This window comes from Pleurodeles waltl, chromosome 7 (assembly GCF_031143425.1).
Source record: "Pleurodeles waltl isolate 20211129_DDA chromosome 7, aPleWal1.hap1.20221129, whole genome shotgun sequence".
Taxonomy (NCBI): domain Eukaryota; kingdom Metazoa; phylum Chordata; class Amphibia; order Caudata; family Salamandridae; genus Pleurodeles; species Pleurodeles waltl.
Window position 1 is genome coordinate 288026143 of NC_090446.1, and position 16943 is coordinate 288043085.

Genomic DNA, 16943 nt, shown 5'->3' on the forward strand with positions numbered 1-16943 from the left:
GGATGCAAACATGCCAGGGAACAGAGTAAACCTACACTCCTGCACTAGCAAATCATCGCACATCTTGGAAGCCCTTTTCTCCATGTTTGTGGACCCTGGGATCTGTTCAACTATAGAATATGTTTTTGATTCTAGATCACTTAGCCCTTTTATTATAATGAAGTCTGTTATGTCTAGTATCTATAGTAACCATAATCCTTTCATCATTACTCTGACTACTTATGAAGGAAAATCCTTTGATAGCAACAAGGGCCACGTTAAAATGGGAACTAAGGAGAACGGAAGACAATTCGTTTCTAAGAGGACTCTCTGATATGGGTATATTGATTCCCAAGCTATTCAGGGTTAATATTGCACTTGTGCTAAGTTCTCTATTTGTAGACATCACTCCAGTTGAAGTTATGATGTTTTTTGATAGACTGGGTAGGTTAATCCGGATTCTCCTTATGAAACCCATTAAACTGTACATGAGGACCGCTATGCTTGGTTTGGTAAAACATGCAGATCTGCAAAAAGACGGCTCCATGAAGCCTTAAAAAGGGAACCCAAAGGCAGTATTTTGATTAATCAGTGCACAACCATCTATGAACGTGCACATTAAAAAAATAGGAATGGAGAACTTCAGACTGAGGCACGGGAAGCCCTGGTTGTCTTGTGTGAGTCTAGAAGTGAAAGTACTTTCTGGAAAACAGCGAATTCAGTTAAATCCAAAAGTAATCAATGTTTAACTTGGCTGTGAATATTTCCCGCGATGAGTGGGTGGATTATTTTAATAAAATATATAGACCCTTGAAGAGAATAGTGGTGTCAGCCGCCTCCAGTTTACCTCTCTCAGTTGAATTTACGCTTGATGAACTTACAACAAGGGTGTGTCTTAGCCCCATATTGTTCTTTTTTTTATATATATGATCAGGGTTTGTGCTCATTGAGAAGGGGATGGTCATGCACTCTTTTATGCTGACGATGCAGCTCTAATTGCAAGAACTCCCAACGACCTAAAAAAGTTGATTGATGCCTTTGTGGGTATTATAGATAAACTCAACCTTCTTTATGAACTCCGGTCGTGAAAATCTGTAAATCAGGTTTTTTCTATCTGGGGGCACCACTTAGAGAGGGCATATCATTTTCCCTGTGCAGGTTTGGCATTTGATGGGAATGGTGCCTGGGCCCTCTCTATGCTTATAGGCAAATAACGTTTCTTGCATTCATTTCTTTTTGCTCCATCTGTCTACCCATACTAGGGGTCAAGCTGATTGCCTTACTATTGTAAATCTTAAATTGTAAATATCTCCCTGTGATGTGCACAGTTCCAGTATCTGGGTATAAGGATGTTAGTAGCCACCAGAGAAATGAAATCCGTTTTTGCCATTTTCTTGGGGTACACCCTAGCACTTCAACTTAGGCCATTCATGAGGAGTTAGAAGTAGGCTACGTTGAGGGTCAGATCAAGCTAGCTACACTTCCATTATTCCATTATGGTGTTATACATTTAAGAAAGTTATTATTATTTTTTTTATTTTATTATTTTTACTTTAAGTAATTGTTCATTCATATGACTTTTGAATGCCTGTCATGGCCAATCGATTTATATGGAACGTTTTTAGATTTTATGGATTTTAGTGTTCTGTTTTTGTGCTTTTATGATTATTATTTTAATAATGAAATACAATGTTTTGATTAATTGAATAACTGATTTGTTTTCTTTTTTGATGTGACGTTTGCATTTTATGTGAACAAGAAACTTGTTTTTTTAATGAAATAACATTTGTTTTTGAAAAATATTGTATGATTTCAAATATTCAATAAATGTAATACATTTAATAAGCTATAAATTATGTGATACGTCTGTAATGGTAAAGAAAGTGAGGTGTGCGTATTGTGTGTCTCTGAGAAGGGAACCACAATAGCTCTATGCCTAGTAGGCTTGCCAATGTAACTAAGTAATGAATTACTGCTCTGAGCTGTTAGTACCCAGACTAAGTGAAAGGGGAAAGTAAGAAAGATGTTTATTGACAACAATTGGGTATAGCCATCAGGCTAAGGGCCATATGTTCGAACACATTTTCCCATAGACACAGAATGGGCAAAACTGCTTGCTACATCTGGCCCTAAGTGCTTGCTACCTGTATCTTGATCCTGGTCCCTGGTACTGCCTTCGTTAACCACGGCCGCAGGTGTCACAAAGGTGGCAGCAGCACACAGAGTAGCAGAGAGTAAAACGCGCTTCAAGGACCTCCGTTCTTCATGTTGTTTGGGCCACTGCCCCTGCCCTAAACCTTTAGCAGCAGAAAGAAGGCTGGTAAGGAGCTAAGAGAGAGACAATGTCTACTCTGTGATGTAATCATCATTCACCGTGTGAATGATGTCAATATCGCTGCATTTGGTATTTTGATGAATTTATGTCCATTAAAATATCACACTGATATAGTCTATTATCAGAGAAACCGGAAATGCTGTAGCATGGTTTCACATACCTGACCATAATTCCACCCATAGGTGTTGATGCTCTTTTCATTTCCCATGAAAAGCATTCCATTCTCATTCAGGATATACTCTTTCCTCTCTTCCTCATCTGCCATATAGACATCATCATCTGAAACCAACAAAATGTGTTTATTGCTAGTCATGTTGTAAGCAAATTTCCGGAGTCATCCATGGCTCAATCAATACTAATTTACTTTATAAACAATGAATATACCATCACCCATTTTCAAGAACTTTCTAAATGTTGCTTACCTGAAACCCAAGGGTTAAAGAGCATAACAAAGTTCCCTAAGTTGAAGGTAGTCGGCTGGTCATCAAAGGTGATCTGGACACTCAGTTCATAACGTCCGATGATGGCATTGGCTGGACTGGCAATGATAACATTCAGGGAGTTTGCAGGACTGGACTCCACAATCGCTCCCCAAGAACCACTTCGCAAAAAACGGGTGACTGGAAAGACAACCTTTGTCTTGGATGGCTTTTCGACTGGCGGCCCTTAAAAGACACATTAAAGAACAAGTATTCACGTAGTTGTAAACAGGATCGGACTGGCCTATGGGGCAAACAGGTTGTGCCTCATGGCCTGGTCCGAAAAATCAGTATGTGAGCCTGTTTTTTGGCTGTTTGTGGGCTTGTTTTATGGTCTCCTGCGCTGGTCTTTACTGTTGATTTTCCTGATATTACCACAAACTTAGAGGCATATTTATAAGAGGCTAGGGGCATTGGAGCGTCACTTTTTTTAAAGCTCCAGAGGCACAAGCCTCTCAAACATTTCTATTGGGCCAAGCAGAGCCACTCTGCTTGGCTTTGCGCTGCCTCATAGATAATGAGTAAGACAAAGCAGCGTAAGTCGCTGTGTTGCTTTACTTTGTGCGCTGGAGGAGTTTCCTGCGCATTGCAGTGGGTTTTCCAATGCAACACCCATGGACTTAATCATGTAAACCTGGGGCAGCACCATAAAACATACGGCAGGCATTACAAGGAGAAATATCGTCATTTCTCCTCGTTTTTTCCTCTTTCCATGTGAGCTCCATTCTACAGCACAAATAGAAAGTGGAAAACACCTCTCTGGATTGTTTCTGTGCAGAAAAGTGCCCCTTCCTGCATAAAAACATTCCTGCATGCAACAGTCCTGGTGCACGGGTGCCTTGGCGCTAGGTAGCCAATTCTGCACCAGCGCAGGTGAAAAATAACAAGAATGCACCGTATTTCACATCTACAGTGCATTCTTGCCCTTTCACATTGGCATAGGGCAGCAGAGCAAGAAGACTTGCGGCGCTGCCTTACACCAACTCCCCATAATTATGTGCCTCAGTCATGCCTCTGTGGGAAAATATATAAGTGTGTGATAGGGATACACTGTCATTGAGAGATTTTGTGGCACAGACTACTTATATTGAAGTGATTATCTGAAATGAACTTGAGGCTAGAGAGAATAAAACTCCTGTCCTGGTGGTCAATAAGGAGTGGAGATAACATGTCTATGAAACAGATATGATGTATAGTACTCTACTGTTAGTACGGATGTCAGAGGTCCAGTAGTGGTAAGCCAGGATAAGCATGGTTAGTGAGTTTGCCACGTGGCTTGCATTTGGCACCAAGATATCGCTTTTGCTACCTCTTGTGGAACATGACAACTGTAGGGACATGGAGTTAAAGCTTCTTATAGCACTCCATTTATGCATAGAAGGATCTTCCGGTGAAAATTTAGGACAAGGGGTCAGTCATGTTATATAATCAGGATTCAAAGGCTGAGTAATCTCACATCCGGTACCCACTGGATTTCTGGTAATTTGATCTCTAAGTGTGTGAGGTGACTATATGAAGAAGAATTATTCAGCTATGAAACAGATATATTGAGGACATCTCCTTCACAGATGCAAGAAAATGAAAGTGTCCCTTCCCGCAAAGAACGAACCCTGCATGAAATGCAGGCACGATTGCACCATGACGCAAGGGTGGCTTCGTTGGCGCAAGCCAACACATAGTGCATCAGTATAGTGAGAGAGCAGGAATGTACACTATATTAGTAAATATGCAACATTCCTGCCCTCTTCATTTGACACAGTGAAGCAAGTTGTGTTTCTGCATTGTGCTACTTCAAATGTTGATAAATCTCGCCCTCAGAGTATGTCCAAAAAAATTAGCTGGACTTTAAAATTAGGTTAGTCTAGAAGAAGATCAGCCCTAAAATTATGTATTTAATGGAAATCACCAGTTTCTGAGGTGAGTGCATAATGATGATTACCTGTTTGTGCAGTAAATATGATACTTTTCCAGTCTGAGACAGATGAGTTGAAGTTTAGGGTGATCGGGAAAGACTGTCCCCTTCTGACGACTAGCCCAGGGTAGCTATAGACATCTGTATGATGAGCTTCTTTGATTGACTGCAACTCTTGAAAAAGATGTAATAACATTTTAATTTATATAGTGAAGTTGGCAAGACATTTTTTTGCTATTTTAGTCTTAGCAGTAGTTCTTAATTCAGCATTGTAGCAATGCAACGTTTTTAGTCAATTTCAGGTTTGTTTTGAATTAACTTTAAATTATACAGTTTGAACAAAGCAGACAGTGTACAATCAGTACCAAACAAAAACATATCTATTAAGTTTACACAGTCACTTATGGATTCCACTAAAAATGATAAACAACCCCACCATACCAGAAAAAATCAAAATGATTTACCCAACATCCTACTTGTAGATAATTAGGGTTTTGATTGAGGGGGGTTGAAGACTCTTCTCAAGCAACATTGATAATCCTCATCAGGGTGAACCACAAAAGTCACTTAATTAACCTGTGCTTAACCTTATGGTAGCTTGGCACAAAGGCAGTCAGGCTTAACTCACAGGCAATGTGTAAAGTATTTATGCAGTATTCAAACAACAACATAGTGAAAACACAACACAAGAAAAGTCCCTCTCTAATTTGGAAAAATAAAGGGAATTTAAACAAGTAAAATTACACAAAAACAAATTCAATCCAAACATTAAAACCAGAGTTATGAATCAAAGGGCCAACCATGGACATGTATTTGCATGAGTCTGGGACGAAGTAAAATGTTATGGCCAACTGCGATGGAGAGCATTTTGGCTACATGTGGTAGATTGGGCCCAGTCTTAGCATATCTTCAGACTTAGAATAACTTTTGGAGAAAAAAGGCTGAGAAGGTACAGTTCAGCAAAGCAGTGCAGCTGGAGGTGTCTGAGAAGGAGCCATCATTGTCAGGGAGCAGTTGTGAGAAGCCATGGGGACGATTTCTATATTCAGACTTTGTCACTTTCTTGAAAGATGAAAATCCTCAGTGGGACAAAGCTGCAGGGTGCAGCTGAAGAAGGCTCCACAAGGTTGGACACCTGTCTGAAGTGGAGACAGTGAACAGAATTTGCTTCTGCGATAAGAATGCAACGGGAGCTACCACAAAGTCAGCCCAACCGGCAATGTACATTGGGCAGATCGGTGAGCATGTAGGTTCCCTTTTTCTGTCAGTTCTCAGACCATTTTTAGTCAAACATTTCCAATACCCAGGCTTCTGTTTTTAGCTTTTTGGGTGCCTTCAGCATCACTTTTAAAGCTCCAGGATGGGATGGTCACCTGTTGGGGGGGCAGGACGCACCTCAGGCAGGGTCCAGGTTCACTGTTCAAGGATCTTGAAACTTGTTATGAGCCTGTAGCTCACAGAGTATTCCACACACCTATCCCTTGGAGTCCCTCTGGTACTCCTGGTATCAAGCAGCAAGGTAGGGCCCAAGCAGCAGGACAGTCATCTGAGGGTACAAGGCAGGCTTCAACCAGCAGAGCAGTCCTCTGAGGTACAAAGCATTAGGGCAGTCCCCTGAAGTACAAAGCACTTTTTCTGGGGGTCCTCCACAGGTCCAGCAGTGAACTGAAGAGTTGCTATGAGGGCACGATAGCAATGCCTGGTGCCTGCCCCTAAAATATGCAAAACCTCAGTATGGGCTGGACTATTCCCATGGGGAAAAGGGTCAAGACTGATTTGCATATGGCTGGGTCCAGACTGGAATGGCATGTCAAGAAAAAAAGTGATGGCTTAAACCCAGATCTGCGGCTGGGAGTGAATGTTTGATTTGCTCTGCATTCTGTCCTTCTGTTGTTTTTGCATTTGTCGCCCTAAGTGGGAAGGGTACGCCTAGATGTGGGTCCCGTGCTTGCTATGCCACCAGATTCAAGCTAGCCTGGCTGATGAAGGGTGATACCCTGAAACCGGTCCCAGGATGCTTGTTTCTGGTTCATGGACTGGCAGTTCGGGCTGGAGTTTTCCCATGGGGAACAGGATCAAGACTGATTATCAGGAATAAAGCTGTGCACGGTCCAGGTCCCACCCAAAACTCCCCTGCATGTATTTGCAGCACTTCATGCACACCACTTGTCATCCCCTCTTGTTCTAAAAGTGGTCATCAGCGCCGCCTGCCCTGTGGTAAAGCTCATGTAGCTGCAGGGTCAGGACATTGGTGGACAAGATGCACTTATCAGTGCTATCCTATGAAGGGACTACAATTCCCAGGTTTTTAGAGGCAGCGGCCATCTTGGGGTGTGGCAGGCCTATAAAGACCAGCCACACCCAAGCACATTGCTCACTATTTTGAAGACTTTGATGCAGTCAGACCTCGTGGGGGTACCTCTGAAGAAGAGCAGATTTCCTGCATGGCAGATTGACAGTAATTCAGAGTATCCTTGTTTCCATGGTGAATTCAGATACGAGTAGGTCGTACTCATAGCGGTAAGGTCTTGATGAGCCCAATCTTGAAGGGAGTTGTTTACTTCCAAAAGTAAAGCACTCCTTAGCACAACAAGCCAAGTGTTTTCAGTTCAAAGAGTAAAGCGGCCTTAGCACGATGATCAAAGCGCTTCAGATCACATGAGTAAAGCACCCTTGGCACGGCAATCAAAGTGAATCAGCCACATGAGTAAAGCCCCCTTGGCACGGCAATGGAATCGCTTCAGTCCACATGAGTAAAGCGCCCTTGGCACGGCAATCAAAGCGCTTCAGTCCACATCAGTAAAGCTCCCTTGGCACGGCTATCAAAGCTCTTCAGTCCACATGAGTAAAGCGCCCCTGGCACGGCAATCAAAGCTCTTCATGCCACATGAGCATAACGCCCTTGGCACGACAATCAAAGCGTTTCAGGTCACATGAGTAAAGCGCCGCTTAGCATAACGAGTTAGCGCTTCAGACAAAGCAAGTAAAAGCGCTCTCTGGCATATTGAACAAAGTGCTTCATGTATGATGATCAAAGCGCTTCCTGAACAATAAGCAAGGCGCTTCTGCCCAACGAACAAAGCGCTTCAAGTCCAAAGAGTAAAAACTTTCAGGCCCAGGTGGTAAATGTGAAAACGTTTTGGAGGTAAGCAAATTATAGTTTCATTGTTTTTTGGGAAGCATAATATGTGAGATACATATTTAAGTCTTTGGGAATTTCTAGGCTGAGATCAAACGTTTATGTTTATGAATGAATAGTTGTTACATGATTGATATTCAGAGTATGTCCATAGTCCAAGGCTCTTGCCATCTCTAGGTTCAGAGGTTGCGGTTTGTTGTTGCTCCATGATTCAAAGAAGGGGCTACGCCCAATTCACAAAGGATCTCAATCTGATATCACGGAGACGCCTTTATTTAAGAGTCTATTGGTGAATTATACTGTTATGAATGAGTATATGCTTATTTGTTCTAACCTTTTCTTTTCAGATCTCTCTCCCTGCAGTTCCCTACCCTAATTTCCTTCCCCCCGCCTAGCTTCATCATAACTCTGTGCTATAATAGCTTTCTGAGTTGGTGACGCCGGGAGGTGGGGCTTTTGTTCAGCAGCGTGCAGATCCTGAAGAAAGGGCACTGTGACACTGATTTGCATACGGCTGGGTCTAAACTGGAATGCCATGGCAAGCAAAAATACTGATGGATTAAACCCGGAACTGAGACTGGCGGTGAATGTTTGATTTGCTCTGAATTCCTCCCATCTTCTGTTGTTTTTGCATTTGTCGCCCCAAGTGGGAAGGGTATGCCCAGACGTTGGTCAGGTTCAAGCTAGCCTGGCTGATGAAGGGTGATACTCTGAAACCGGTCCCAGGATGCTTGTTTCTGATTCAGGGAGGACCTGGTCTGGCAGTTCGGGCTTGACTGTTCCCATGGGGAACAGGGTCAAGACTGATTTGCATGTGGCTGGGTCCAACCTGGAATGGCATGGTAAGCAAACAAAACTGATGGATTAAACCCAGATATGTGACTGGGGGTGAATGTTTGATTTGCTTTGCATTCCGTCCATCTTCTGTTGTTTTAACTTTCTATAAATGGCATTTTCAGAATTGTTACCTAAAATCTGACTTTAATATTAAAGACAATTTTAAATTACAACTTTTTCTAGATCAAACATGACATTTCTATCTGATCCCTATCAAAAGTTAGCACTTATTACATTTAATAAGGTACCCTCATTTTATCCTATAGGAGTGACTATACTCTCTGAAAAACAAATGTGGGAGTTTTTTTGTTACCAGGGCATGTAAAACTGAAATAAACACGCCGTACCTTTTTAAATACAATGCACCTTCCCTTATAAGTTGTTCAGGGCTTACTATAGAGGTGGCCTATAGGTTTAGAAAAGGGGAGCTTAGGCCTGGCAAAATGTTTATTTTAAAAGGTTTGGTTTGGCAGGCAAAAAATGCACGCAGACTGCATTGGCAGGCCAGATACATGTTTTAAAGGGCTGCTCATGTGGAAGGCACAGTGAGTGCTGCAGGCCCCCTTGTAGCATTTCATTTAGAGGTCATGAGTACATGTAGTTACACTTTACTAGGGATTCAAAAGTAAATGAAATGTGCTAATCAGGTGTGAGCCAATTTTACCATGTTTCAAGATGAGATCACAAGCACTTTTAGTACTGGGTTGAAGTGATTATGTGCATAGAGTCCTCACAGCCAAGAAAGTGGGTTCAGAAAATAGGAGGGGTGGAAGCAAAAAGTTTGGGATGACCCTGCACAGAGAATCAATGCCAACTCTGCTTCAAACTCTTTCCTTCTGTCCTCTGTTGATGAATTGTGCTAATGAGAAAATTACAAAAGGATCATCAGTGGAAACCAACAAGGCCATGAACTCTTTTTCAGAATGCATCTCCTTTTGAAAAGGCTCTGCTTAGCCACATCAAAGAAAATCCCTACCGCAGGATACAATAGTAATAAGCAACTAGTTTCATTGTTTCATTTCCACAGTTACAAGTACATTTTCCAAGGTATTCACCCTTTTGAACCTGATGGGAGCTGGCCACAACAAAATCTGGTATACAAGTGATGCAGGAGGTTTGGCGTAATCTTTGAACCTTGCTTTATATGTAAGCCAACACTTGGGTTCTCTATATCATTTCTGCCAGCAGAGTATCTCTTTAGACAGCTTGGTGTGAGAGCTTCATGGTTTCAAAGCCTGCCGACTTTAATAACTTTGGTGTGCTATTCATGTGATCCTAAATCAGATAATAAAAAGTCGTCTTTGTTCGATTCAGCCATGTAACCTAATGGCACCTTCCAATAAATAGCTCCTCAGTATGGTCTTTTTAATTGAACAAAAGCACAAGGGTCATAATATCAATCAGAACAAGAGTTCTCCTCCTGGGCAGCTGATATTCTGTGGGATTGAAGGGAAAGTTGGTGCTTTGTCCTGGTCAATGGAATCACAATTGGAAAAATATCTGGGAGTTTGCTTTTGTGCAAATCTTCGAAGCTGGGAGCTGCAGCTTAATAGGGCTTTGCAAAGATACTTATTTTTTTAAAATCTTTCAGCAGTTTCACACATAGGCCTCCATTATGAGTTTGGTGGTTAAAAACACAAAAAGTGCACATAGGTAAATAGAGATAGCTCTTGGTTCAGTAAGTAACATGTGTTAAATGACACTTATTATAAGGTTTTATTGTACACCACAGAATAGTTATTTAGTGCATTTGTTAAATGCTAAATAGCCCTGATTATGAGCAATTACCATAAGTAGTGGTCAATAGCGCATAACTCTAACGGAGTGTCTGATCACGAGATAAAAAATGCATATGTTATTTAACACAACAAGTGTGCTAACTATTGCATGCCTGTAGTCCATGTGCTCTAACTAATGCATGTGATATTTAACACAGATGCTGTTTAGGTCATGCAAAAAATTGTGCTTGTGGTAAATAACACAACACTACACAACACAACAATTAACACAACCCAACAATTACAAGGAGAGGTCATTAAAAACCACTGGAAAATACCACCAGTCAAAAGCGTGTGGTAAAAAGTCGTGAAAGTCTAGCGAATTAAAAGCTGTAAAACAATAGAACAATTCAAATACCAACAAAATAATTACATTAACAGCCATTGACAGGGGAAAAAGCTCTTACATGTTGATTGCAGCAACTCACACTTCCATTTTACAGTCTGCTGAAATGGATGCAGCACTGTCAGATCACTAAATCATGCTATGCCAGATCCATGTTCTGCTACAACACACTGTGCATTATGGTGAAGGAAAACAGGTCCCCAATCAATGACTTCAAATAGCTCTGCAACACAGGACAAGAGCTGGACTGACAGATTAATCCTGGAACCCATAACCGCGAGTTAGCATGAGATCCAGAGGATACACAGGCTCAACATGGACACCATGCAAAACATATTGTCACCATTTCATATATACTGTAGCTCAACATAGGGATCCACTGCCCTCCTCCCTTCTTGGAAATACTAGAAGCACTAGAATTATTTTAATTAGGCAACTCATAGCGTACAGTAGAACTGAAAAGTGGCATTTCTCAGTCAAACTTTAGTAACATACTCTGCTAAGTGATGAATGCTTTGCAGAGAGTGAGTGAGCAGCAGATACAGTTTCTCTTGGACGCCCTCTTAATTAATACTAGCAAAGTAATCATCTATACTGCAGCAGTATTTCCTGATACCCTTTGATCAATTGGCTTCACTCCTGTACATATGGTGTCCTCAAGAAGACAGGAACAAGTGTTCTGAAACCGTAAAATGAAACACACTGTATGCAAATGATGTGTGATGTGGATCTTTGTATACTAAACTGTGTTGTTATTTGTGCTGTATGAAACCACAAATCAGCCCTTCATCATCAAAATTACAGTACATGATGATTGTTTGTAATTTTAGCGGTACAATTAGAGGGTTGTGAGCCCCTATGACATATACATGGACCAATGTGAATATGAGTAACAAATTACATTGACCATTCTTCAATGTCACCTTCTTAAACACCATATGTACTTTCATTACACATCTCATGACTGTTAACTTGAACTCCTCTGATCTCCAGGCCTTCTTTTACATTTTCCACTCCAGGCTTGCTGAGGATGGTCATTACTGCTTCTTCCTACAAGTTGAGGTAGAAATGGGGTGGAGAACTACCACTAGGTGATATTCTTTAGTGCTTGGCAACATGCTTAAGTACCCAAAATATTAAGGTCTAGAACCTGTTTTAATGCTCACAACATCATGTGGATTTGTTAATTCATTAATGATTTTGGCCATTATCTCCTTCACCAAGCATGTTTTTGATGGCATCTTCAGCATGAGATGGCATATTAGATGGTCATGGTATTTTATCAATAGTTTGGCCAGCACTGCCTTACTCGGGATCTGTAAACCTGTACTTCTTTGCCCTGCCTGGGTCGATGATGAAAACATTTGGCAGGTTTCTACATGTGATGACTGAATTATATCAGAGGATGGCAATGGATTCTGTTTGTCTTGTTTCAAGGTGTTTTGTCCACATAAAATTAATGTCTGCACACTCCCACACAGGAAGAAGTTGTCAGTGTATATTTGAGATGTCCTAAGGTGCTTTTGAGTGTTGCTCTGACTAATTATTTACTTCAGTGAATACTATCCAAACTCCAGGAACTTTCAATGCCAGGAAGTTTCAGGAATGTTCCTAACTACTTTTGACTGGAGGTATTTTAACTTGTATTTTCCACTGTTTTTTAATGGTCTCTCATACTTGCAATTGGGTGTTATTTACCACATGTTATTTCTTGAATGTGGTCAATAGCACATGTGTTGAATTGTGCACATACTCTACAAACATGTGGTATGTAGCAGATAGGCTAAATATTGCATGTTTTTTTTTAAACTCATCATCAGATGATTCAATAAAATCATGCACTATTTACCCTGGCATGCACTAATTACCAGTATGCCTAACTCATAATCAGGGCCTAAGTTTTCAAAAACCTAGAGTTTGACAGCTCATGAGAATGTAGCTAGTAAGGTCATTTTTTTGTATAGCGTTAGCATGTTGCCCTATTCTTCTGGAAATTACATTTTGTAAGTAATAGCTGTCTTAAACGTTCTGTACCTGTGCTTTGAAAGTCCCCACACTTTCAGGGAAGGAGCATTGGATAGAAGGCCATGGGTTCATGTTGTTGAAAGGCTGGCAAAAACTCCAGTTTAGGTCCATAGAAAAGTGAACAGTTACATCTAGTTATTTGGTTCTACGTCTGTACAATTACAACTTAGTGATTATGTACGCTCTTCCCCAATACACTGTCAAAGCTGAGAAGTCTCACACAGGAAGGGTGAGAAAATATTTAGTTGCAGATAATGTACTGATGTATTTTTAGCTGGGTACATCACCCTTCGTCTTCAGGGTGTCCTGCACCCTGCACCTGTAGGAGGGAAGTTCAAACAGTGCAAGGAGCCTTTCTAGCTGGACTTAGACTCCTTTGTGTGAGGCAGAGCAACAGGAGGCTCTCTTACACAGACCCTGGAGCATCTTACCTGCCTAAAAGATTGAAGTTATAGACAGGAACACAGTTTTCTCCACTGTCTCTCCACCGTCCTTTTTCAGATAGATGCAATCCCTCCTGCAACAGCAGGAAGTTGCCTCATGTATTAGGCACCTTTCCACACAAGAGTTGCAACAGTTTTTAAAATCTGAAATCAGTGTGTGACTTCAACACAATCTGAGGAAATCAACTCAAACGTTGGACATCATTTGTGCCTAATGATTCTAACAGTGTCCTTAAATATCTCTTACCAGGCTTAGTCCACAAACAGCAAATTCATGAATCCAAAAAACTTAACAGTGTTTCAAACGTAGCCATTTAGACACAAAATGTATTTCATTATTGGGGCCGAACACATGAAAACATGCATCTATAAGCTTCTTAGCAGTTCCAAGCTGATACAGAGTCAAATACCAGATGTCCAGGGAACAGAAAAAAATGAAAGGAGCAAGGAAACATAATAGATTTTCTATAATACAATTTTAGATTACTCTTGAAGACTGATCCATCAAAGTGCCAGTTAAACCCTAGAATGCCCTGCCAATTTTTTCAGTGAGTTCCTTCTTTTTACCATCTGTGGGCTCAAAGAATCGAACACAGAGAACGAGATCCACAGATAATCAAAAAAGGGGCTGTTTCTAGGTTTATTCTTGTGATAGAGGAAATTGTTGTTCTTCACTGCCCAGATACCTAATCTCACGCCAGCACCACATATCAAAGTTATGCTTCTATTAACAGCCTTAATGAAAGTGAAACTTCATGATGTCAGATATAAGGACTACATCTACCACAATGTTATGGAGTCTTACTGAAATGGCACACATGAAATGCTTTGTGCTTTCTTTGTTTGAGTGCTACCACAATGTGTGTTCTCATCTTCGGCCTTTGCATCTTTTGAGTCAGTGATCTATACCAAAAGACAGCCTGACTGAAAATCTACTTCTGCTACATGAAGATTGAAAAAGGAAATGAGCAATAAAGGAACTCCATCTACCACACTGCTACAGGACTTTACTAAAGGCACACATCTGTGAAACAATTGTATGCTTTTTTCCTTCAGTGCTGCCACAACCTAATTTTACATCAGTGAAACACGGAGCTTGCAGGATAAGTGGTCTTTATTGAGTGGCTGCTCCCTTTTTAGAATCTGTTTGAATGCCTTGAGTGCAGTTTTACAGCATTCAAAGTTAGCAAAACGTAACACGGTTAATTTACTTTGAAGAGCCCTAATGAAAGCAAATTCACATGATGTCACGAAATTGCCTCAATGAAAACCTAACACTTGTGAACGAAAATGTATTAATATTTTACTGCTAAATGAAGACTAATAAGTGAAATGAAATATGCAATGGCTATATCTAACATAGTGCCCTGGGACCTCGCTTGAGGCAGTCTTTATGAAGGCAAATGCCTATGAAAAGTTTTATTCTTCTATGTTTCTATGTTCTGTTTCTATGTTCCATGGTTCATGTACTAAAGTCTATGTTTATAACCTACAGCCTACAAAGCCAGTACGTGGATATTGTACCATTTGAGTTTTTCTGTAGCTTTCAACATCAGCACAACCTAACAAGGTTAGATTTCTCTGAAGAGGTTTAAAGAAAGGGAAGCTTTTTTATGTCAGTAGATTGATTACCTCATTGATAAATGAAAGGTCATTATCACACTAAAAATTGACCACGATGTTACTGCTAAATGGACATTGAAAATGAAAATTAAAAATACAACAGCAACGTCAATGGTATTGCCATGGCTCGTTATTGAGGTCAACATAGCAGAAGGCACAAACCTATGGAAAGTTCAGTGCTTTTCTGTTGGTGTGATACCACCAGCCACGACTCGTCCTTTGGGGCTGAGGGGCCATGCCCTCTACCGTTTGACTCTCAAGAAGAGTGTCTGTCAGGCTGAGCAAAGATCAGCCTGACAGACACTCTTCATTTTCAGGTCAGGCAGCCAGGAGCTACACATGCACTATTTGTGCAGGCTCCTGTCTGCCTGATCAGAACTTTGCTGGGCTCAAATGGTCACATTTCCTGTGGGCAATGCATCCTCAGTTCAACAAAAAGTCCCTGAGGCCCTTCCCCTAGGTGATGAGGGGTAGTGTTACTCATTAACTTCGACCTGGGCGCATCAGTTTTAAGCCTTGAAGAGCCCGGGGCAAGTGTCAATCAGTGACACCTCATCACAGAGTGAGGTGGGGTCAGCAGTCCCACTGACCTCATCCCACTCTGTGATGAACTTGGGATTGCTGCCTTACCTCATTGGCTGGAGGTAAGGCAGCAGTCCCAACCCTCCTGGGACCTCTTGGGTTGAGCTGGTGGTAAGTGTGGGTGTGCTTTTTTAAATGAATGTTTGTTGCATGGGTGCATGTTAGAATATTTGGTGCTGAGTGTAGTGAATGGATGTGTGTGTGCCATGTTTGTGTGAACGAATGAGTGTGAGTGTGGGTGTGTGTCCGGTCCGCCCCCTCTCTCCTAAAATTACAGGTCACCACTGGATACCACAATATGTCTTTATGGCTTTGAAACATGTGGCTTCTGCGGCTAGTAGCCTGCACAGGGGAGTTGCTCCCCTGCTGAAAATGTAGCTATTTGCTATTTTACTTGTCCTTCAGCATTCAAAGTGGGAACCACCGAACAAGGGTAAGTTACTCCTGCAAGATGTAATGAAAGTGAAATATATTTATGTCAGGAGATTATATGGGTGAAACTGAACTATATTAACTTTTAAGTCTATCCATCAATTCATGTCTGCAGTTGCGTCCAGGCTTCGACTCAATGTCTTGAAGTTCCACTTTGATAAAATGGAAGTGTTCTGGATAAACCACACTCAATTGGCTCAGACCTTTCTGCCTAGTTTGTGGCCTCCATTCTGATCTGACCCACCTAGCCCAAAAATAGTGAATAATGTACTTCTATCTAGAAATGTACTTATGGCTTCTGTATAGAGCTTGGTCTATTGCTTGAAAAACAAGTCAACCATCTTGCTTCCACCTACTTCCCTTACAATGATAATTAAAATTGTATCACTTCTTCCCAGACTGTTCACTCTGGTGGTAGGTCAGGCAACCATCATAGGTTGTCTGGACTACTGTAATTCATACTTCTGGGTGCCTTCTTTGGACGTCTGAAAAAAAACAATGTATTAAAAATGCACAGCATAAATGGCTTTTGGTCTGTTTCAACATTCATCTCCTTCCACCACTCAGGAGAAGCTGCATTGGCTCCTGGTGGACAAAAGAATGGTTGGTTTTAAATCTATCTCTCACTCTTACAAAGCAATGCATGGCAGCAGATCCAATGATTTAGGAAAAACTTCATCACCTATGTCAGTGGTCCATTGCATCATTCAATGGACCCATTTCCTCTTACAATATCAATATCAAGATTCACTCCGAAGGTAGGGCCTTCTCGGGGGCAGCTGTCTAACTTTGGGATACACTTCTGTCAATTCTGTGCAAAACGCATGATCCTGTGCATTTTAGGAAGGCCTTGAAGACACTCATGTATGGATCCTTACTGCTTGGCATCTTCCTTCACTTTTCTCACGCCAGAGCACTGGTACAGGTATTAGAGCTCTTTGGAAAGCTTATAACATAACCTTAGTTGAAGGAGTCTACTGCTCCCTCCTACCAGGCTGTGGGGTGTCTGAATGTTGATGACAGTTGTAGAGCA

The 16943-nt window shown here is 41.3% G+C and overlaps 1 protein-coding gene across 1 annotated transcript in view; it reads right to left on the reverse strand.

The window, feature by feature from the left end:
- Positions 1-16943, reverse strand: part of LOC138304023 (protein-glutamine gamma-glutamyltransferase E-like) — a 137675-nt gene that overhangs the window by 74418 nt on the left and 46314 nt on the right. The window contains exons 2-4 of the mRNA XM_069243675.1: positions 4733-4879; positions 2737-2979; positions 2475-2593 (exon numbers count right to left, since the gene is read on the reverse strand). Of these exons, the coding sequence (XP_069099776.1) occupies positions 2475-2593; positions 2737-2979; positions 4733-4879 (509 nt within the window). The remainder of the gene's footprint in view (positions 1-2474; positions 2594-2736; positions 2980-4732; positions 4880-16943) is intronic.